The sequence below is a fragment of the Pan troglodytes genome, chromosome X, assembly GCF_028858775.2.
Source record: "Pan troglodytes isolate AG18354 chromosome X, NHGRI_mPanTro3-v2.0_pri, whole genome shotgun sequence".
NCBI lineage: Eukaryota > Metazoa > Chordata > Mammalia > Primates > Hominidae > Pan > Pan troglodytes.
The window spans coordinates 76,016,786-76,041,669 of record NC_072421.2 but is presented as its reverse complement, the minus strand read 5'-3'; the positions used below and the strand labels follow the sequence as shown (position 1 = coordinate 76,041,669).

General features: G+C 37.9%; 1 protein-coding gene across 2 annotated transcripts in view; it reads left to right on the top strand.

Moving 5' to 3' along the window:
• Positions 1-23,439, top strand: part of CYSLTR1 (cysteinyl leukotriene receptor 1) — a 56,482-nt gene extending 33,043 nt beyond the window's left edge. The window contains exons 2-3 of one of the 2 annotated variants that reach the window (XM_016943997.3): positions 11,367-11,453; positions 21,128-23,439. In XM_016943997.3, coding sequence (XP_016799486.1) covers positions 21,155-22,168 — 1,014 coding nt within the window. In that variant the 5' untranslated portion in view covers positions 11,367-11,453; positions 21,128-21,154 and the 3' untranslated portion in view covers positions 22,169-23,439. The remainder of the gene's footprint in view (positions 1-11,366; positions 11,454-21,127) is intronic. The other variant, XM_063804193.1, reaches the window with a different exon arrangement.
• The last annotated feature ends 1,445 nt before the right edge of the window (positions 23,440-24,884 follow it).

Below are 24,884 nucleotides of genomic sequence, written 5' to 3'. Positions count from 1 at the left end.
AAGCTGTGACAGACTGTACCTGGAAAATCAGTACACTCCCACCCAAATACTGTGCTTTTCCCATAGTCTTAGCAACTGGTGGACCAGGAGATTCTCTCATGTGCCTAGCTCGGCAGGTCACACGCACACAGAGCCTTGCTCACTATCAGCACAGCAGCCTGAGATCAACCTGTGAGGCTTGAGCCTGCTGGGTGGAGGGGCATCCACCATTGCTGAGGCATGAGTAGGTAAACAAAGCAGCTGGGAAGCTCGAACTGGGCAGATCCCACTGCAGCTCAGCAAGGCCTACTGCCTCTATAGACTCCACCTCTGTGGGCAGGGCGTAGCTGAACAAAAGGCAGCAGACAACTTCTGCAGACATAAATGTCCCTGTCTGACAGCTCCAAAGAAAGCAGGGGTTCTCCCAGCATGGTGTTTGAGCTCTGAGAATGGACAGACTGCCTCCTCAAGTGGGTCCCTGAACCCCGTGTAGACTAACAGGGAGTCACCTCCCAGTAGGGGCCGACAGACACCTCATACAGGTGAGTGCCCCTCTGGGATGAAGCTTTCAGAGGAAGGATCAGGCAGCAATATTTGCTGTTCTGCAATATTTGCTGTTCTGCAGCTTCCACTGGTGATACCCAGGCAAACAGCGTCTGGAGTGGACCTCCAGCAAACTCCAGCAGACCTGCAGCTGATGGTCCTGACTGTTAGAAGGAAAACTAACAAACAGAAAGGACAGCCACACCAAAACCACATCTGTATGTCATCATCATCAAAGACCAAAGTCAGATAAAACCACAAAGATGGGGAGAAACCAGAGCAGAAAAGCTGAAAATTCTAAAAATCAGAGCGCCTCCTCTCCTCCAAAGGAACGCAGCTCCTCACCAACAATGGAACAAAGTTGGACGGAGAATGACTTTGACAAGTTGAGAGAAGAAGGCTTCAGAAGATCGATAATAACAAACTTCTCCGAGCTAAAGGAGGATGTTTGAACCAATCACAAAGAAGCTAAAAACCTTGAAAAAAGATTGGACGAATGGCTAACTAGAAAAAAGAGCATAGAGAAGACCTTAAATGACCTGAAGGAGCTGAAAACCATGGCACATGAACTACATGATGCATGCACAAGCATCAGTAGCTGATTCAATCAACTGGAAGAAAGGTTGTCAGTGATTGAAGATCAAATGAATGAAATGAAGCAAGAAGAGAAGTTTAGAGAAAAAAAGGGTAAAAAGAAATGAATAAAGCCTCCAAGAAATATGGGACTATGTGAAAAGGCCAAATCTACGTCTGATTGGTGTACCTGAAAGTGACGGGGAGAATGGAACCAAGTTGGAAAACACTCTTCGGGGTATTATCCAAGAGAACTTCCCCAACCTAGCAAGGCAGGCCAACATTCAAATTCAGGAAATACAGAGAATGCCAAAAAGATACTCCTCAAGAAGAGCAACTCCAGGATACATAATTGTCAGATTCACCAAAGTTGAAATGAAGGAAAAAATGTAAAGGGCAGCCAGAGAGAAAGGTCGGGTGACCCAAAAAGGGAAGCCCATGAGACTAACAGCGGATCTCTCAGCAGAAACTTTACAAGCCAGAAGAGAGTGGGGGCCAATATTCAACATTCTTAAAGAAAAGAATTTTCAACCCAGAATTTCACATCCAGCCAAACTAAGCTTCATAAGTGAAGGAAAAATAAAATACTTTACAGACAGGCAAATGCTGAGAGATTTTGTCACCACCAGGCCTGCCCTAAAAGAGCTCCTGAAGGAAGCACTAAACATGGAAAGGAACAACCAGTACCAGCCACTGCAAAAACATGCCAAATTGTAAAGACTGTTGATGCTCTAAAGAAACTGCATCAAGTAATGGCCAAAATAACCAGCTAACATCATAATGGCAGGATCAAATTCACACATAACAATATTAACCTTAAATGTAAATGGTCCAAATGCCCTCAATAAAAGGACACAGACTGGCAAATTGGATAAACAGTCAAGACCCATCAGTATGCTGTATTCAGGAGACCCATCTCACGTGCAAAGACACACATAGGCTCAAAATAAAGGGATGGAGGAATACTTACCAAGCAAAGGGAAAGCAAAAAAGAAAAAAAACAGCAGGGGTTGCAATCCTAGTTTCTGATAAAACAGACTTTAAACCAACAAAGATCAAAAGAAACAAAGAAGGCCATTACATAATGGTAAAGGGATCAATTCAACAAGAAGCGCTAACTATCCTAAATATATATGCCTCCAATACAAGAGCAGCCAGATTCATAAAGCAAGTCCTTAGAGACCTACAAAGAGACTTAGACTGCCACACAATAATAATGGGAGTCTTTAACACCCCACTGTCAATATTAGATAGATCAATGACACAGAATGTTAACAAGGATATCCAGGACTTGAACTCAGCTATGCATCAAGCAAACCTAATAGACATCTACAGAACTCTCCTCCCAAATCCACAGAATACACATTCTTCTCAGCACCACATCGCACTTATTCTAAAATTGACTGCATAATTGGAAGTAAAGCACTCTTTAGCAAATGTAAAAGAACAGAAATCACAACAAGTTGTCTCTCAGACAACAGTGCAATCAAATTAGAACTCAGGATTAAGAAACTCACTCAAAACTGCTCAACTACATGGAAACTGAACAACCTGCTCCTAAATGACTACTGGGTACATAACGAAATGAAGGCAGAGATAAAGATGTTCTTTGAAACCAATGAGAACAAAGACACAACGTACCAGAATCTCTGGGACACATTTAAAGCAGTTTGTAGAGGAAAATTTATAGCACTAAATGTTCACAAAGGAAAGCAGGAAAGATCTAAAATTGGCACCCTAACATCACAATTTAAAGAACTGGAGAAGCAACAGCAAACAAATTCAAAGCTAGCAGAAGGCAAGAAATAACTAAGATCAGAGCAGAACTAAAGGAGATAGAGACACAAAAAACTCTTCAAAAAAATCAATGAATCCAGGAGCTGTTTTTTTTTTGAAAAGATCAACAAAATTGATAGACTGCTAGCAAGACTAATAAAGAAGAAAAGAGAGAAGAATCAAATAGACACAATTAAAAAACAATAAAGGGGATATCACCACTGACCCCACAGCAATACAAACTACCATCAGACAATACTAAAAACACCTATATGCAAATAAACTGGAAAATCTAGAAGAAATGAATAAATTCCTGGACACATACACCCCGCCAAGACTAAACCAGGAAGAAGTTGAATCTCTAAATAGACCAATAACAGGTGCAGAAATTGAGGCAATAATTAATAGCCTACCAACCAAAAAAAGTCCAGGACCAGATGGATTCACAACTGAATTCTACCAGAGACAAAAACAGGAGCTGGTACCATTCCTTCTGAAACTATTCCAATCAATAGAAAAAGAGGGAATCCTCCCTAACTCATTTTATGAGGCCAGCATCATCCTGATACCAAAGCCTGGCAGAGAGACAAAAAAAAAAGAAAAAAAGATTTTTAGACTAATATCCCTGATAAACATCGATGCAAAAATTCTCAATAAAATACTGGCAAAATAAATCCAGCAGCACATCAAAAAGCTTATCCACCACGATCAAATCGGCTTCATCCCTGGGATGCAAGGCTGGTTCGACATATGCAAATCAATAAACATAACCCATCACATAAACAGAACCAACAATAAAAACCATATGATTTTCTCAATAGGTGGAGAAAAGGCCTTCAACAAAATTCAACAGCCCTTCATGCTAAAAACTCTCAATAAATTAGGTATTGATGGGATGTATCTCAAAATAATAAGAGCTATTTATGACAAACTGACAGCCAATATCATACTGAATGGGCAAAAACTGGAAGCATTCCTTTTGAAAACTGGCTGAAGACAAGGATGCCCTCTCTCACCACTCCTATTCAACATGGTGTTGGAAGTTCTGGCCTGGGCAATCAGGCAAGAGAAAGAAATAAAGGGTATTCAACTAGGAAAAGAGGAAGTCAAATTGTCCCTGTTTGCAGATGACATGATTGTATATTTAGGAAATCCCATCATCTCAGCCCAAAATCTCCTTAAGCTGATAAGCAACTTCAGCAAAGTTTCAGGATGCAAAATCAATGTGCAAAAATCACAAGCATTCCTATACAACAATAACACACAAACAAAGAGCCAAATCATGAGTGAACTTCTATTCACAATTGCTACAAAGAGAATAAAATACCTAGGAATCCAACTTACAAGGGATGTGAAGGACCTCTTCAAGGAGAAATACAAACCACTGCTCAATGAAATAAAAGAGGACACAAACCAATAGAAGAAAATTCCATGCTCATGGATAGGAAGAATCAATATTGTGAAAGTGGCCATACTGCCTGAGATAATTTCAATGCCATCACCATCAAGCTACCAATGACTTTCTTCACAGAATTGGAAAAAAACTACTTTAAAGTTCATATGGAACCAAAAAAGAGCCAGCATTGCCAAGAAAATCCTAAGCCAAAAGAACAAAGCTGGAGGCATCACACTACCTGACTTCAAGCTATACTATAAGGCTACAGTAACCAAAACAGCATGGTACTGGTACCAAAACAGGTATACAGACCAATGGAACAGAAGAGAGGCCTCAGAAATAACACCACACATCTACAACCATCTGATTTTTGACAAACCTGACAAAAACAAGAAATGGGGAAAGGATTCCCTATTTAATAAATGGTGCTGGGAAAACTGGCTAGCCATATATAGAAAGCTGAAACTGGATCCCTTCCTTATACCTTATACAAAAAGTAATTAAGATGGATTAAAGACTTAAATGTAAGACCTAAAACCATAAAAACCCTAGAAGAAAACCTAGGCAATACCATTCAGGACAAGGGATTGGCAAAGCCTTCATGACTAAAACACCAAAAGCAATGGCAACAAAAGCCAAAATTGACAAATGGGATCTAATTAAACTAAAGAGCTTCTGAACAGCAGAAGAAACTACCATCAGAGTGAACAGGCAACCTAGAGAATGGGAGAAAATTTTTGCAATCTACCCATCTGACAAAGGGCTAATATCCAGAATCTACAAAGAACTTAAACAAATTTACAAGAAAAAAATAAACAACCCCATCAAAAAGTGGGCAAAGAATATGAACAGACACTTCTCAAAAGAAGACATTTATGCAGCCAACAGACACATGAAAAAATGCTCATCATCACTGGCCATCAGAGAAATGCAGATCAAAACTACAATGAGATACCATCTCACGCCAGTTAGAATGGCGATCATTAAAAAATCAGGAAACAACAGATGCTGGAGAGGATGTGGAGAAATAGGAACACTTTTACACTGTTGGTGGGAGTGTACATTAGTTCAACCATTGTGGAAGACAGTGTGGCGATTTCTCAAGGATCTAGAACTAGAAATACCATTTGACTCAGCAATCCCATTACTGGGTATATACCCAAAGATTATAAATCATTCTACTATAAAGACACATGCACACATATGTTTATTGTGGCAATATTCACAATAGCAAAGACTTGGAACCAACCCATATGTCCATCAATGATAGACTGGATAAAGAAAATGTGGCAAATATACATCATGGAATACTATGCAGTCATAAAAAAGGATGAGTTCATGTCCTTTGCAGGGACATGGATGAAGCTAGAAGCCATCATTCTCAGCAAACTATCACAAGGACAGAAAACCAAACACCGCATGTTCTCACTCATAGGTGGGAACCAAACAATGAGAACACTTGGACACAGGGTGGGGAACATCACACACCAGGGCCTGTCGGGGGGTGGAGGGCTGGGGGAGGGATAGCATTAGGAGAAATACCTAATGTAAATGATGAGTTGATGGGTGCAGCGAACCAACATGGCACATGTATACCTATGTAACAAACCTGCACGTTGTGCACATGTACCCTAGTACTTAAAGTATAATTAAAAAAAAAAGAAACATTGCATGTTCCCACTTATTTGTGGGATCTAAAAATCAAAACAATTTAACTCATGGATATAGACAGTTGAAAGGTGGTTACCAGAGGTTTGGAAGGGTAGTGAGAGGAGGTGGGGATGGTTGATGGACACAAAAACATTAGTTAGAGAGAATGAATAAGACCCAGCATTTGACAGAACAACAGAGTGACTATAGTGAATAATAATTTATTTGTACATTTTAAATAACTAAAAGAGTAAAATTGGATTGTTTGTAACACAAAGGACAAATGCTTGAGGAGAAAGATACCCCATTCTTCATGATGTGATTATTATGCATTGCATGCCTGTATCAAAACATTTCATGTACCCTATAAATATATACAGCTATTATGTCCCCACAGAAATGAAAAATAAAAAAATTTAAAAACATAAATTGAATGACCACAGAGAACACTAATGACAAAGCAACAAATGGAAATTATCAAGAAAGGTACAGACAAAATACTGTGGCATTTCAAAGAAGAGAAATGTAAAATTGGGTTAAAAGGATCAAGAATGGCTTACTACTTCACTAGAAACAAAAAAGAAGTATTATTACAATTTCACTTAGTAGAAGATACCAGTCTGGGGACTACCTGGAGACACTTTTGGATCACTAGCTGTTCCTGGACCTCACTTAGCACGATAGTATATAATTGATTCTTGTTCATACAATTCTATTGCAGCAACAATATAGTTGTATGGTATATGTGTTGGCACCTTATTTTTTTTTTTTCAAGAGACAAGGTCTCAGTCTGTCACCAGGCTGGAGTGCACTGGTACAATTATGGGTCACTGCAGCCTTGACCTCACGGGCTCAAGTAATTCTCCCCGCCTGAGCCTTCTGAGTAGCCAGGACTACAGGCACTATGCTGCCATACATGGCTAATTATTTTATCATTTTTTTTTGTTCTTTGTTTTTTTCTGAGAGAACTAATTTTTTTTTGTAATTATCTTACCATTCATGTCCCTTGAAAACAGCTGTACTGAGGTAGAACTGACATGCAGTAATCTGCACACATTTAAAGTGCACAATTTGATGAGTTTTCACACATGTATATACTTATGAAACCATCATCATAATCAAGACAGCGAATATATCCATCACCCCAAAGTATCCCCTTTGTAATTTCTCCCTCCTGTCTCTAGTTATGGGCTCTCCCCTTCCTACCCTGTTCCTATTCCCAGGGATCTGCTGATTTGCTCTTCATCACTATGCACTAGTTTATCTAGAATTTTATATAAATGGAATCACACAGTATGGATTCTTTTTTGTCTGGCTTCTTTCACTCAGTATAATTGTTCTGAGATTCATCCACATTGTTGACTGTATCAGTAATTTCATTTTTAGCAAAAACTCCAGCGTTTTAAAGGTATAATTTATACATCATAAAATTCGCCCATTGTAAGTGTACAATTCAATTATTTATAGTAAATTTCCAGAACTGTGCAGTCATCACCACAGTGCAATTTTAGAACACTTTCACCACCCCTAGAAGATCCTTTGTGTCCAGTTGCAATTACTCCCTGCTCCCACGTGTGGATTCAGGCAACTATCACCTGTCTCTATAGTTTGTCTTTTTGGGATATTTCAGATAAATGGAATAAGCAAAATGTGGTCTTTTGCATATAGCTTTTCCATTTAGCAAATGTTCTTGAGTTGATACATGTTGTAGCATGTATCAGTACTTCCTCGTGACTTTGAGTAAAGCAAAAATTTCTTAGATATGGCACCAAAATCACAATCTATAAAAGAAAAGTTGATAAATTGGATGTTATCACAATGAAAACTTCTGTTGTTTGCAAGACACTGTTAGGAGAATAAAAATGCAACCCATAAAATAGTAGCAAATATTTGCAAAGCATATATTTGATGTAGGTATTGTGTCCAGAACATATAAAGAACTGTCATACACAATAATAAGAAAATAAACAACCAATGAAAAATGTGTGAAATATTTGAATAAGCATTTCACCAAGGGAAATATATGTACGGCAAATAAGCACATGAAAAGCGTCTCAATATCATTCACGCAAATCAAAATCAAAATGAGATATCACAACACACATAGTAGACGGATATAATTTAAAAGACTGACCATACCAAGTGTTAGCATATGGAGATATGGAGGGGATACCAAGTAGTATACCCACATTACTCACCTTAAAAAGCAGTTTGTCAGTTTTTTTAAAAGTTTAAACACTGCATGTTCTCACTCATAGGTGGGAATTGAACAATGAGAACACATGGACACAGGAAGGGGAACATCACACTCTGGGGACTGTTGTGGGGAGGGGGGAGGGATAGCATTAGGAGATATACCTAATGCTAAATGACGAGTTAACGGGTGCAGCACACCAGCATAGCACAGGTATACATATGTAACTAACCTGCACATTGTGCACATGTACCCTAAAACTTAAAGTATAATAATAAAAATAAAATAAAATAAAATAAAAGTTTAACATACACCTACCTTGTAATCCAGCTACCCAAGAAAAGTGAAAACATGCCCATATAGAGACTTGTACATAAATGTTTGTGGCCGCTTTATCTGTAATAGTCAAAACTTGAAAGCAACTCATATGTCCATCAATGAGTAAATGTATAAACAATTTGTATATCTATATAATGAAATCCTATTCAGCAACATTTTTTTATTTTTTGTAGAGTGGTCTTGCTGTGCTGCCCATGCTTGTCTCGAATTCCTGACCTCAAGCAATCCTCCCATCTCACCCTCCCGAAGCACTGGGATTACACAACTAACCTGGGGCCTGACATTCTTAGAAAACCTCTGGGCTCTCTTATTTACCTTGCACACTAGAGCTTGACCAGGTTATAGGTTCAATAGCTGCTAAGGGCTGATGCAGAAAAAGTATCCTCTTCCTTATAAGAATAGGGGCTCCTTAAATATTTGTTAACCTGAACTGAATTGGACTTAACATGAGCCGAATAAAAGATCTGAGTAGTTCATGAATTAAACAATTAAAATCAAAATCATACAACCACATTTGACTTCATTAACTCAAATTTACCCTCCCTATCACCCAGATAACAATGGTAGAGCCCAGTATTGGCAGAGCTCCTGTCAGAGACAAGAGTCCTCAAGGAACTGAAAAGGAAAGAGAAGCAAGGAGTGAAAATATTGAGTGCCTACTATGTGCAAGGCTAATTCATAAAGGAACCATAGAAGACCCTTCAGAATCCCAAACTTGAAAAATACTACACGGTTGCCCAGACAATGTGACATTTACTCGCTTGTGTGTAAAGATTGGACTAAATTGTAATTGCACAGCCACCATGGAAATGGATAACTAGATAGTGCATTAAGCTGGTAATATTAAACTTCTCATAGGTGGGTCTTAGAAATTCATAAACTTTCTTTCTTGTCCCACGCTAGGGAAAAATATAAGCTTTGTCTAAACACAAAACCAGGACAGAGCCAAGTTAATTTTCTGCACAGATGAGTAGAATCATATAATTTCAAGATCAGAAAGGAATTTTTTTTTTTTTTTTTTTTTTTGAGACGGAGTCTCGCTCTGTAGCCCAGGCTGGAGTGAAGTGGCGCGATCTCGGCTCACTGCAAGCTCCGCCTCCCGGGTTCACGCCATTCTCCTGCCTCAGCCTCTCCGAGTAGCTGGGACTAAAGGCGCCCGCCACCATGCCCGGCTAATTTTTTGTATTTTTCAGTAGAGACGGGGTTTCACCGTGGTTCCTATCTCCTGACCTCGTGATCCGCCCGCCTCGGCCTCCCAAAGTGCTGGGATTACAAGCGTGAGCCACCGCACCCAGCCAGAAAGGATTTTTATACATTCAACATTCAGTCACTAGAACTTTATTGATGTACGGAGACCCGGGACAAGCTAAACAAACTTAAAAAAATATGTTTATTGCCTGATTGACAAAATATAAAAGACAACTCTGAGTAATTTTGCACCAGCAACACACACTTTACCCAGACTGTAGTAGGTTACATATGTCAACTTCTTACCTAGAGAAAAAGGAACAATTTGGAGAGGGAGAAGAAAGTGGAGAAGATCTAAGAAATGATTATCTGAGTACAAGGGGGGTTCGAACTCCAATGTTGCAGCTGTAGGTTCAGGTTTCTACTTTTAACACTAGACTATATTTTTTATTTTTACATTTCTTTTATTTTCCTTTTGATTTTCTTTTTTTTTTTTTTTTTTTTTTTTTTTTTTAGTAGAGTTCTTTTAGAAAGTTCCAGCCTGTTTCTACTGGTTAAGAATAAACCGAAGGGGCCAGGTGTAGTGGCTCATGCCTGCAGTCCCAGCACTTTGGGAGGCTGAAGCGAGCAGATCACCTGAGGTCGGGGAGTTCGAGACCAGCCTGGCCAACATGGTGAAACCCCATCTCTACTAAAAATACAAAAATTAGCTGGGTGTGGTGGCGTATGCCTGCAATCCCAGCTACTCAGGAGGCTGAGGCAGGAGAATTGCTTGAACCCGGGAGGCGGAGGTCAGAGTGAGCGGAGATCACGCCACTGCACTCCAGCCACTCCAGCCTGGGCAGAGTGAGACTCTGTCTAAAATAAATAAAATTTAAAAAATTTTAAAAAAAGAATAAACTGAAGAAAAGTGTTTATTTTGTTAGCGCTTGGACCACAGATAAAGGAATAGTAGCTAGCCTCTGGAGGCCTTGCAGGCAGGAATTAAAGTTGCCATAGGACAACAAAAACTTAGAAGAAAAGCATTCAGGTTGCTCCTCCTTCAAGAAAGCCCATCTCTGCTCATCTCTTGGAGATTTATTATACTTTGTTAGATTATTGAACATAATTTAATTGAAGAGAAGAGATATATGCTTATGAAAAGTTAACTACAAACAGTTAATCTCCAAAAGTATATATGCCAAATTAGTGATATAAACATTATATGCTATTATAGTTTATAAGGAGAAGAGTGCAAGGTTCTTTAAGCCATTCGTCCTTTAAGGAAAACTATTTCTAAGCCATCCCAGACAATATACTTGATATTTTTAATGTTCTAACACCTATTCCCAGCAATCCAGATCCCTGGATGTAAAGTTCCAAATTACTTCCCCTCTTAACTTTATAACCAAGTGCTTAGAAGAGAAGATAGAGGAAATACCCTGGTTTCATAGAGAGAGGAATATTTTATAATAGTGTGTTCATTTTTAGATACAGATGCTACATGCACACAGCAGCAAACATCTGTGATGAGCCCTTGTCTGTATTCCAAGTTTCCCCCTGGGACTGTAAAAACAGATGGAGAAAAAAGAAGGAGACACAGATTTCAGTGACTAGCCCTAAATCTGTCAGTAAAGATTTGATGCCCCATTACACGCTCTGGATCTATACATAAGGCTGCTAAGTTCTTATGACCCTTCTGGACTGCTTCTACAGTTGTTAACTGCCTTTTCAATCTTATGATTTCAGCGTGGGCTTCCTCTAATATTACACCGTAAAAGGCATTGATCACCATAAGAAGGAACATTTGTGAAGGTACTCCAGTGCCAGAAAGAGGTATACCTGAATTTTCCAAATGAACTTTGCTTTTTCAACTTGCAGTTATCTTAACAAAGTAACTTACTTCATTATTCTCATGAAAATAAAATCAATTCTATTTATGTTTGTTGCTAGCTTTTATTAACCCATTTGTTTTCTGCTAAGACGGCTTTTACAATACTGTATTGTAACCTCTTCACACTTCTAGGCTATCATTCCTATCCCCCACTAGAAAATGAGCTGCTTGAAGGCAGGGATGAGGTCTTAAGTATCTTATATTTCCAAAGAAACTCTCTGTATTCATCTAGTGGAGGGTAACATTATTGGGGGATCACGGTAAATTCTAAAAAACAAATTAAATGCTGTTTCATACAAGTAAAGCCATAATCTGTGAAATGAGTGGCTTGTAGTAAATGATCTCTACCATTCTAGGATTCACTACTTGCTTAAAAGTTTTACAATCTTCTTTTTATGGCTTAATACAAATTGTTGACTTCATTATAAATAAACAACTGAACCTAAATATTGAAATTTTAGAAAAGTTTATTTTGGTCTGCAAGGACTGGGAAGTTATTAATGAGACTATAGACCATCTGTTTCTTTGTATATTTTTATAGTTATTTATCAGTTTTATTTAGCATCTTTCAAAGATGTGAGAATTTCAAATTTAATTATAACATGTAATGGACAAATGATTAGTCTATATCAATGATATGGGTGGGATTTTTTATTTTTTAGATACAGGGTCTCACTGTTTTGCCCAGGCTAGTCTCAAACTCCTGCGCTCAAGCAATCCTCCTGCCTCAGCCTCTTGAGTAGCCAGGATTACAGGCATGTGCCACCACAACTGACATTATCTGTGTTTTTTAACATTATGGTTAGCCTTATGACTTAGTACTTTCCTTGATATATTAGGAAGCAACTTTACTTACACAGCAACTTCAGACTCTGACATTGGAAAGATTTTAATTTATATTGGAATGAAAAGATAACTCCAAATAGTTTTAAATGACAAATAATACCTTCAAATGTTAAACTTGCCCTATCGTTAATTTAGTATTCACTCAACACTTACTGAGCATTTATGGGCAAGATACATATGTGCTAGGCCCTGTGTGGGATGCTTTTTTATATATCAACCAGATAGTCTGGGAGATAAGATATACAAATCATTGATTTGCAAGATAGATTTAAGTTTCTCTAGAAGTTCATCAAAGATAGAAATTACTTCAGAAAGAGGCTGAGGGAAGACTTAGTCAAGAAAGTGTAATCTGAGCTGAATGATGAGTAGTTTTTGCATATGCAAAGAAGGAGGAAAGGACATTTCAGGAAGGAGGAAAGGCCATTTCAAGAAGAAAAAAAGACAGTGAAAAAAGCCAGGTGGGAAAGCTTATGGCACATGTCACTGGCATACTAAAATAGTTGTTTCTTCTAACTATACAGTGTACAAAAGAGAGAAGTGAGAGAGAAACTTGGAAAGGTAAATTGCACCCAGACTGTAGAGAGCCTTAAATATCAGGCCAAGAAGTCTAGATGTTATTCTGAAGGCATTCTAAATCACTGAAGATTTTAAGGAAGACATGTCATAATTGAAAACTACAATGTGTAAAAAATTATTCCGGAAAGGGTTTGTAGCAAGATAGATTGAGAGTTGATAGTGGTAGGAAGGCCTGCTGGTAATTATCTAATACCTTTCAAGTGTGGCTCATCTATAATATGAACAAGTTCTGAGGAGTTAATGTACAGTATGGTGGCTGTAGTTAATATTATATTATTTACTTGAAATTATTATATTATTTACTTGAAATTTGATATGGAAGATCTTATTTCAAAACCACAGTGAAATACCATCTCACACAAGTTGGAATGCCTATTATTTAAAAATCAAAACATAAGGCAGGCCAGGCATGGTGGCTCACACCTGTAATCCCAGCACTTTGGGAGGCCAAGGCAGGCAGATAACCAGAGGTCAGGAGTTCAAGACCAGCCTGGCCAACATGATGAAACCCAGTCTCTACCAAAAAAATACAAAAATTAGCTGGGCGTGATGGCACACGCCTGTAACTGTAATCCATTACTCGGGAGGCTGAGGTGGGAGAATAGCTTGAACCTGGGAGGCGGAGGTTGCAGTGAGCCGAGATTGTGCCATTGCACTCCAGCCCAGGTGACAGAGTGAGACCCTGTCTCAAAAAAAAAAATTAAAACATAATAAAACATAGCAGATGCTGGTGAGATTGTGGAGAAAAAAAAAAAACACTTATACACTGTTGGTGGGAGTGTAAATTAGGTCAGCCATTGTAGAAAGTAGTGTGGCAATTCCTCAAAGAGCTAAAAATAGAACTATCATTCCACCCAGCAATTCCATTACTGGGTATATACCCAAAGGAATATAAATCATTCTACCATAAAGACGTGTGCATGCATATGTTCATTGCAGCACTAGTCACAATAGCAAAGACATGCAATCAACCTAAATGTCCCTGAATAGAAGACTGGATAAAGAAAATGTAGTATGTATGCACCATGAAATACTATGCAGCCATAAAAAAGAATGACATTATGTCCTTTGCAGGAACATGGATTGAGCTGGAGGCCATTATCCTTAGCAAACTAACACAGAAACAGAAAACCAAATACCGCATGTTCTCACTTATAAGTGGGAATTAAATGGTGAGAACACATGGACACAAAGAAGAGAACAACAGACACTGGGACCTACCTGAGGGTAGAGGCTGTGAGGAGGGAGAGGATAAGAAAAAATAAGTAATGTGTACTAGGATTAATACCTAGGTGATGAAATAATCTGTACAACAAATGATTGTATAGATAAAAAAGAACACATGACAAAAGTTTACCTATATAACAAACCTGCCCATGTACCCCTGAACCTAAAATAGAAGTGAAAAAAAAGAAAGTAGATCTTAAGCATTCTTACCCCCCCCACAACACACACACACACGAATGGTATATGAGGTAATGGATGTGTTGATTAACTTTGTTAGGGAAATGATTTCACAGTGTATACTCACATGAAATCATCACATTGTACAACTTAGAATACGCAATTTCTATTTGTCAATTATATCTCAATAAAGCTGAAAAGGGCTATTACCAAAATTTTCAACAGCACTATCTAGTGCATTACAAGATAATATTGCCCAGTTTAGAAAAAACACTTGACATGGAACTAAGAAAAAGATTAACTTTAGGCAGTTTTTTTTCTTCCACAACTACACCTGAGTTCACAACCAATGGTGAATGAGCCAGGTAACTAGAAAGCAAACTGAGAAATAATGCAGGAGTTTGGAATAGGAGTTACATTTTTGTCTATGGCCTCAGAATGATTCTTCTTCAATTTTGGGGGGTGGGGAGGATTCAGGGGCTACATGTGCAGGTTTGTTACATGGGTATATTGTGTGATGCTGAGGATTAGGGTACAAATGGTTCCATCACTGAGGTAGCGAGTATAGTGCCCAATAGGTAGTTTTTCAGCCCACAATCCTCTCCCTTCCACCCTACCTCCTATGGTAGTCTCCAATGTATACTGTTCCCATCTTTATGTCCATATATACCCAATGTTTAGCTACCATTTACAAGTGAGAACATGCAGTATTTGATTTTCTGGTCCTGCATTAATTTTCTTAGGATAATGGCCTCCAACTGCATACATGTTGCAGCCAAGGACGTTATTTAATGCTTTTTTATGGCTGCCTAGTATCAAATAGTGTATACAGACCATGTTTTCTTTATCAGTCCACCATGGACAAGCATCTGAGTTGATTCCATGTTTTTGCTATTGTGAATTTTGCTGCAATGAACACATGAGTATATGTGTCTTTATAGAAGAACAATTTATACACCTGTGGGTATTTACCCAGTAATGGGATTGTTTGGGTAAAATGGTAGTTCTGTTTTATGTTTTTTCAGAAATCTCCAAACTGCTTTCCAGTAGCTGAACTAACTCACATTCCCACCAGCAAGGTATAAGTGTTCCCTTTTTGCAACCTCGCCGACATCTATTATTTTTGTTACTTTTTAATAACAGCCATTTTTACTGGTGTGAGATGGTATCTCACTGTGGTTTTGACTTGCATTTCTCTGATTAGTGATGTTGAGCATTTTTTCGTATGTTTGTTGGCTGCATCTATGTCTTGTTTTGAGAAGTGTCTGTTCATGTCCATTGCCCATTTTTTTAACAGGTTTTTTTTTGCATGTTGATTTAAGTTTCTTATAGATTCTGGATATTAGACCTTTGTTGGATGTATAGTTTGCAAATATTTTCTCCCATTCTATAGGTTGTCTGTTTACTCTGTTGATAGCTTCTTTTGCTGTGTGGTAGCTCTTTAGTATAATTAGATCCCAATTGTTAATTTTTGCTTTGCTGCAATTGCTTTTGATGTTTTCGTCATGAAATCTTTGGTAGGTACTATGTCGAGAATGGTATTTCCTAAGTTTTCTCGTAGGGTTTCTATACTTTTAGGTCTTATGTTTAAGTCTTTCATTCATCTTGAGTTTATTTTTGTAGATGGTGAAAGGATGGGGTCCAGATTCAATCTTCTGCATATGGCGCTAGCCAGTTATCTCAGCACCATTTTTTTGAATAGGAAGTCCCTTCTCCATGGCTTGTTACTGTTGACTTTGTTGAATATCAGATGGTTGTAGGTGTGCAGATTTATTTCTGGAATCCCTATTCTGTGTCATTGGTCCATGTGTCTGTTTTTGTACCTGTATTATGCTGTTTGGTTACTCTAGCTTTGTACTGTAGTTTAAAATAGTGTGATGCCTCCGGCTTTGTTCTTTTTGCTTAGTTTGCTTTGGGTGTTCAGGCTCTTTTCTGGTGCCATATGAATTTTAGAAGTGATTTTCTTAATTCTGTGAAAAGTGCTGTTGGTAGTTTCATAGGAATAGCATTAAATCTGTAAATGGGCAGTATGGCCATCTTAACAATATTGATTCTTCCCCTCCAGGAGCATAAAATGTATTTCTATTTGTTTATATCATATCTGGTTTCTTTGAGCAGTGTTTTGTAATTCTCATTGTAGAGATCTTCCACCTCCCTTGCTAGCTGTATTCCTAAGAATTTTACTCTTGTTGTGGCTATTGTGAATGGGCTTGTGTTCTTGATGTTTTCCATGTTGCTTGCTCTCTCTCCCTGTCTTTCTGGGATGCCAATGAGTCATGGGTTCAGTCTATTTACATAATCCCATATTTCTTGGAGGTTTTGTTCTTTCTTTATTTTTTTCCTTATTTTTGTCTGACTGAGTTATTTCTGAGAACTGATCTTTGAGCTCTGAGATTTTTTCCTCACCTTGGTCTATTCTGCTGTTAATATTTCCATTTGTACTATGAAATTCTTGAAAAGAGTTTTTCAGCTCTAGAAGATCAGTTTGGTTCTTTCTTAAAAGGGCTATTTTATCTTTAACTCTTGTATCATTTTATTGGATTCATGAGCTTCTTTGAATTGGGTTTCAACTTGCTCCTGAATTTCAATGAGCTTTGTTGCCATACAGATTTTTGAATTCTATGTCTGTTATTTCAACTATTTCAATCTGGTTAAGAGTCATTCCTGGGGAGCTAGTGTGGTCATTTGGCGATAAGAAGATACTCTGGATTTTAGAGTTGTCAGAGCTCTCCCACTGGTTCTTTCTTGTTTGTGTAGGCTGATGTACCTTTAAGGTTTGATGTTGCTGTTCTTTGCATATGGCTTTTTGCTTTTATATTATTTGATGCCCTTGAGGGTTTGACTGTGGTATAACTTAAGTTTAGTCAATTGACTTTGTTTCTGGATACTTTCAGGGGTCCAAGATTCAGCCCACTCCTCTGAGCTGTGTGTTTTAACCTTGGTGGGCTGGGACCAGGCCCACAATTTTTTCACTGGTCCCTCAAGATTAAGGACCTGCTGTGCTGGAGGAACCAAGGTGTTCCCAGTATACTGACAACAACACATCAATAGGGACTGCCAGCAAAAGCACTTCAGGGGTGTGGGGGGTTGGCAGTAGGGTCTTTGCACATGTACTGGTGAAGTGGTGGGGAGAGGCTGCAGGCAACTGCATGCTAGTGGCAGTCTATCTACAAAAGCTCTCCGACTGTTATGCAGGGTCATCTGGTGAAAGAGCTATGGTGGTGGCTGCTAGCAAGTTCTTTGGCTGGGCAGCTGAGGCTGTGCTGCAAGCAGGTGTGGCCAGGCAGGGACCCTGGGAGAGTCCAGCAAGCAAGGGGGTCCTCAGATCATACTACCCCTATCCTATGAGCAAGATAGCCCTACTCTGTCCAAGTCTGGCAGCCAACAAAGGATGAAGCTACTTAGAGGAGTATGGCGATCCTTGGGGTGTGTGTAACCGTGGCCATGCTCCACTATAGTCATTCTGGTGCCAAATACTCTGGGCTCTGTGAAGGCTGGATTTCTGTCTCTGCCAACTCTCTGAGAAGTTCTCCCTGCTAGCTCAAATGTCCGTGGAGATCATGAGGTCTCCTGCAGCTAAGATTCCAAATGTCCATGGCCCAAATGTCCTTGGGGCACTCCATGCCTATTTCACTCATCTCTTCCCCAGGAGCTGCTCTGGGCCAGGAATGAGTCCTAGTACTTGGTACCCCTGTGCAGCATTCTCAGCTTCCTCCCCTTTCAGCCTAGGGTCTCCATCCTCCATCTGTCCACTTTCAATGCCTTTTTTCCAAGGATCAATTTGGAGTGTGCCAATCTCCTTCACAGTCTGGTCTTTTGGTGGAAGAAGCTCTTTCTGACTGCATATAATTGGCCATCTTGGCTCAGATAATCTATCCAATTTTTATCTTATACCAAAAGTTCTTGGTAATAATAATAATAATAATGACTTTTTTAATGAAAGGGAAAAAATTGAACAACTAGCTGGGATGGCTAGAAGGATGGACGCTACATCCTCAATAGCAAATATAATTGTTAGCGGTAGTAAACCTAGGAAGTTACATCCTACCTGCAACAACTACCATAGCTATCTGTTTCTGTATCCCTAGTAAAGATCAGTCCCCTTCACGGCTGACAGTTTTTGCATACTCAAGCAGTCTTCCCACCTTGCAAACCCCAACACGTCTCTTACAAGGGAGCAGGAGTTGTGTAAAAGGCCAACATCAGACTTCAATCAAAGATTATCTGATATGTTACATACTGAGTCCCTTCAACCTTTGTAAAGAATAAAAGAGGATAATCTAGAGAAACATGAGAGAAATCACTACTTCTACACTACAGTATCTCACCTCAAGCCTTCTCTGATCAGAACTTATTGACTGCCCTCAGTGACAGAGCTGAAATAGACTAGAGTAAGTATCAACTATAAGAGAAATCCTTCCTATAAGAGAAATAACTGTATATTGCTAAACAGTAAAGTCTAGGAAGTCTAGAAAGAGAACAAGAATGAATGGCTACAACGTTTTTCTCACCAAACAAGTATATTCCAACTACTTGTACTACATATTTCTTCAGAGCCTTAAATAATGGTTCAGATTTTAGAAATGTATTTTATCACTCTGAAACATTTTTCTCATCATTAAATAACTGTATGGCTTCTAAGGTTTCTCTTACCATGGAGTTCTGCAGTTATAGGTAGAGTCAACCATGTTCTAGATTAATACTCTCCCCCAGGGGAGGGAGTTTCATTAACAGCAAATTAGATTATTTTCCATAGGTATGGGTGGCACTCAACAGATATTACCAAGGAAGCCTTCTTCTTGAGGGAACCAAGCATTTTCTTTTATTATTATTATTATTATACTTTAAATTCTAGGGTACATGTGCACAACGTGCAAGTTTGTTACGTATGTATACATGTGCCATGTTGGTGTGCTGCACCCATTAACTCATCATTTACGTTAGGTGTATCTCCTAATGCTATCCCTCCCCCCTCCCCTCACCCCATGACAGGCCCCAGTGTGTGATGTTCCCCTTCCTGTGTCCATGTGTTCTCATTGTTCAATTCCCACCTATGAGTGAGAACATGCAGTGTTTGGTTTTCTGTCCTTGCGATGGTTTGTTCAGAATGATGGTTTCCAGCTTCATCCATGTCCTTACAAAGGACATGAACTCATCATTTTTTATGGCTGCATAGTATTCCATGGTGTATATATGCCACATTTTCTTAATCCAGTCTATCATTGTTGGACATTTGGTTTGGTTCCAAGTCTTTGCTATTGTGAATAGTGCCGCAATAAACATACATGTGCATGTGTCTTTATAGCAGCATGATTTATAGTCCTTTGGGTATATACCCAGTAATGGGATGGCTTGGTCAAATGATATTTCTAGTTCTAGAACCTTGAGGAATCGCCACACTGTCTTCCACAATGGTTGAACTAGTTTACAGTCCCACCAACAGTGCAAAAGTGTTCCTATTTCTCCACATCCTCTCCAGCACCTCTTGTTTCCTGACTTTTGAATGATTGCCATTCTAACTGGTGTGAGATGGTATCTCATTGTGGTTTTGATTTGCATTTCTCTGATGGCCAGTGATGATGAGCATTTTTTCATGTGTCTGTTGGCTGCATAAATGTCTTCTTTTGAGAAGTGTCTGTTCATATCCTTTGCCCACTTTTTGATGGGGTTGTTTGTTTTTTTCTTGTAAATTTGTTTGAGTTCTTTGTAGATTCTGGATATTAGCCCTTTGTCAGATGAGTAGATTGCAAAAATTTTCTCCCATTCTGTAGGTTGCCTGTTCACTCTGATGGTAGTTTCTTTTGCTGTGCACAAGCTCTTTAGTTAATTAGATCCCATTTGTCAATTTTGGCTTTTGTTGCCATTGCTTTTGGTGTTTTATACATGAAGTCCTTGCCCATGCCTATGTCCTGAATGGCATTGCCTAGGTTTTCTTCTAGGGTTTTTATGGTTTTAGGTCTAATATTTAAGTCTTTAATCCATCTTGAATTACTTTTTATATAAGGTGTAAGGAAGGGATCCAGTTTCAGCTTTCTACATATGGCTAGCCAGTTTTCCCAGCACCATTTATTAAATAGGGAATCCTTTCCCCATTACTTGCTTTTGTCAGGTTTGTCAAAAATCAGATGGTTGTAGATGTGTGGTATTATTTCTGAGGGCTCTGTTCTGTTCCATTGGTCTATATCTCTGTTTTGGTACCAGTGTTTTGGTACCAGTACCATGCTGTTTTGGTTACTGTAGCCTTGTATTATAGTTTGAAGTCAGGTAGCGTGATGCCTCCAGCTTTGTTCTTTTGGCTTAGGATTGATTTGGTGATGTGGGCTCTTTTTGGGAGCCAAGCATTTTCATCCAGATTTTATTATCTAAAATAATTCAGAGATTTTCCAATAAATAAGTATAGATATAGATATATTCATACATGTGAAACTGCTTCTTAAAGCTTTTCTCTAATAGAAAAACAAGTTCATTTGAAAGGAAAACCTACCGAATTGTACTACAGTAGTATGATTTAAAATACAGGAGGGCTGTTTCACCTAGGTCTTGAAGATTTAGAGGAAGTCCATCAGAAAAACATAGGTGGGAAAGGACAAAAAAAGTTTTCTGGATGCCTGTAGGATACAGACTCTTCTCCGGAGGATAAGGTACAGCTGAATCCCTCCTCAATGCCTCACTACTCTTGCTTGCTGCTGTGGTCAAAAAGTATACATAGTGACACTATGAAATAAAACATTAGTACTTCCTGTAATTTATGGTCTAGTTAAAATTGACAATTTTTTTTTATTTATTGTAGGCACAAAGCAGACATTCGTAGAGAAACATGGATGAAACAGGAAATCTGACAGTATCTTCTGCCACATGCCATGACACTATTGATGACTTCCGCAATCAAGTGTATTCCACCTTGTACTCTATGATCTCTGTTGTAGGCTTCTTTGGCAATGGCTTTGTGCTCTATGTCCTCATAAAAACCTATCATGAGAAGTCAGCTTTCCAAGTATACATGATTAATTTAGCAGTAGCAGATCTACTTTGTGTGTGCACACTGCCTCTCCGTGTGGTCTATTATGTTCACAAAGGTATTTGGCTCTTTGGTGACTTCTTGTGCCGCCTCAGCACCTATGCTTTGTATGTCAACCTCTATTGTAGCATCTTCTTTATGACAGCCATGAGCTTTTTCCGGTGCATTGCAATTGTTTTTCCAGTCCAGAACATTAATTTGGTTACACAGAAAAAAGCCAGGTTTGTGTGTGTAGGTATTTGGATTTTTGTGATTTTGACCAGTTCTCCATTTCTAATGGCCAAACCACAAAAAGATGAGAAAAATAATACCAAGTGCTTTGAGCCCCCACAAGACAATCAAACTAAAAATCATGTTTTGGTCTTGCATTATGTGTCATTGTTTGTTGGCTTTATCATCCCTTTTGTTATTATAATTGTCTGTTACACAATGATCATTTTGACCTTACTAAAAAAATCAATGAAAAAAAATCTGTCAAGTCATAAAAAGGCTATAGGAATGATCATGGTCGTGACCGCTGCCTTTTTAGTCAGTTTCATGCCATATCATATTCAACGTACCATTCACCTTCATTTTTTACACAGTGAAACTAAACCCTGTGATTCTGTCCTTAGAATGCAGAAGTCCGTGGTCATAACCTTGTCTCTGGCTGCATCCAATTGTTGCTTTGACCCTCTCCTATATTTCTTTTCTGGGGGTAACTTTAGGAAAAGGCTGTCGACATTTAGAAAGCATTCTTTGTCCAGCGTGACTTATGTACCCAGAAAGAAGGCCTCTTTGCCAGAAAAAGGAGAAGAAATATGTAAAGTATAGTTTAAACCCATTTCCAGTCCAAACCAATGAAAATAGTTTCCCAAATAAGTATTTTGTCAAATCATTTACAAAAAAAAAAAAATTTTACTTAATATTTTATAAATACTTAACTATTTGGGCCTACAACTCTATCTCATTTATGCATCCACATGATTAGATATTTATAGATATTTTAAGTGCTAAAAATTCGGTCCACAACTATGAACTGAATTATAAATAATTTTGACCACTCACCAGAATTTGGAGAATATTTGTATCTTTGCACTATAAAATATGTCTTATATTAAAGTTTTCCTCTTCAAATAAAAGCTTTACAAATGATAAAATATATAAAATTAGTCAATAAAAATACATGCAAGCTAAAAGTTATAAAATATAAAACTAGATATAAAATTGGCAAATAGTTCTGAATCATTCTAACATATTCCTTTGCATGCATGCCATCAGATGAGAACTGGAGATGACTCAGGAGCTACATAAAACGTACTGTCACCCTTCTTTGTAGTACTGATTCGCTAGGCAAATTAGGGCCATTTCTTCCAAAAGAGAATGTAAAAGTGCTAGAACAGACTAGTATTCAGCTAAAGGGTCCTAAAAGCACCATTCAATGTTCAATATGGAAACAGGAGAAATCTGGTCAAAAGCCAGTTTGTCTCCAATTTTCTTCTGCCTTTGCCTCACGCTCCCAAAATTGAATAGTGGAGTTTTAGCTGCTCAGTGAGGTTCCTGTAGAGATTTCTCTCCATCCATGACATATAATTCTTCCTTAAGAAGCCAGACAACTGGCACTCCTATATATAAATAGAAGTAATTAAAAACTTATCTGAAGAAGAGAAAAGGAAAAGGAATCTACTTTTCTATATGCCAATTGCTGGGATCAAAATAAACTACAAAGGATTTATGAAGAAAATTGTGAATGTTCACGTTACAAATTCTTTTAAGAAGTGCATACATTTATGTATATGTATACAACTATATGTAAGAGATTTTGCTGTATGATATGCATTATGGGTGAAAGTTCACTATAAGTTTTATTATTGCTTTATTACTTTTTATTGGTATGTTGACAGGAATATCATGGATATGTTTACAGTGACTTTTATATTACAGTGAACGCTTTGATCTTAAAACAGCCACAACAACTCATCTACGGCTGAAATATAATATGCGTGGACAAGCTTTTGCTGAAGTGTAGTGTGTCCTTTAAGTTTGTTTTTTAAAAGGTACCTTACCTCAGAGGAAATAAATGATAACTATAAAGAAAAAAGAAAGCTTTGGGAAAATTTTCTATCTGAATCTGCCATGTGTACATTATTTCTATTTCATTTCTAATGTTGTAGTCCCTTGGGGAAAAAAATTACAAAACATAAACGGAAAGGACCTCTAAGGCATAGTAATAGCTTGTGCCCATTTATTTTTAATATACCTGTGACCTGGCCGTTTCTATGCTCTTACCCTATACTATTTTTCCCTTGCTGGAGACAAAGATCAAACATAATATTTATCACAAAATTCAATCCTCATTTCTCATTTACTGGGCCTTCTGCTATACAGCAAGCAGCATAGTATGGTAGAAGAGCACTAGATTGGAATCCAGAAGACCTGGATGCTAACCTGGTCTCTATTGCTTACTAGTTATGTAACTTTAAGCAAATGACATAAACTCTAATCCTCAGCTTCCTTATTTGTAAAATGGTAATAATAATACTTATCCTGCATTTTTTATAGGGCATTTGTAAAACTCAAATGAGATCAGGAATGTTAAAGTTTTTAAAAATATATAACAAGATATAATGTTTAAGTATTTAGAGGTAGTTCTGTTACTTAAAATTACTGAGTCATATTTACTACATGGATTCTCAGATTTGAAAGAATTTGAACAAAAATAGCCATAGTTAAATCCTACTCCACATCAAAGAATCTTGTGGGTTATTTATTTCTTCCAGGCTTTTGCCGATGTTATCATTTCCAGTCATAGTCCCACTTCCTCCCACACAGCAACATACCATAAAACCTTCAATTACTTGCAAGCCCATCATAAATTTGCTTTTTTTCATGTCTTATGTACTTATAGCTTCTACCACACTGCATAGTACTTAATGTTTTCACCAATTTTTCCACATGTTAATATTGTCTCCCAAAGTGGAGTTATCACTTTGTGGAATTATAAATTCCTTGAGGTTGAAAATTATGTATTTAAGTGGTAGTATCTAACATTTAATAAACTCTAACTATATACTATATTCTATTTTAAGTGTTTTACCCATATCAATGAATTTTATGCTTACAACTGCCCTGCAAGGTATGTACCATTATTATGCCTGCTTTGCTGAATTAAAAACTGAGGTGAGGTCATGGAACTTGCTCAGTCAGTCAGCTAGTAAGCACCAGAACCAAGGTTCAAACCCAGGCAGTCTGATTTCACAACCCATGTTCTTAATTTACTATAATATCCTGCGGGACCATTTTCAGGCAAAAAGCTTCAGCTGTGGGAGACAAATAGGTTCTACAGATCTGTTTTTCAACATTATGCCTATAGTTAACAATACAATATTGTATATTTAAAAGTTTGTTAAGAGGATATATTTCATGTAAGGTGCTCTTACCACAGTAAAAGATATACAAATACAGAGAGAAAGAGAAATATAGAAAATTAAAGTTTATTTTTTAATGAAGTTTAAATGACTTATTCATTTATTTTAAAAACTAGGTTTAA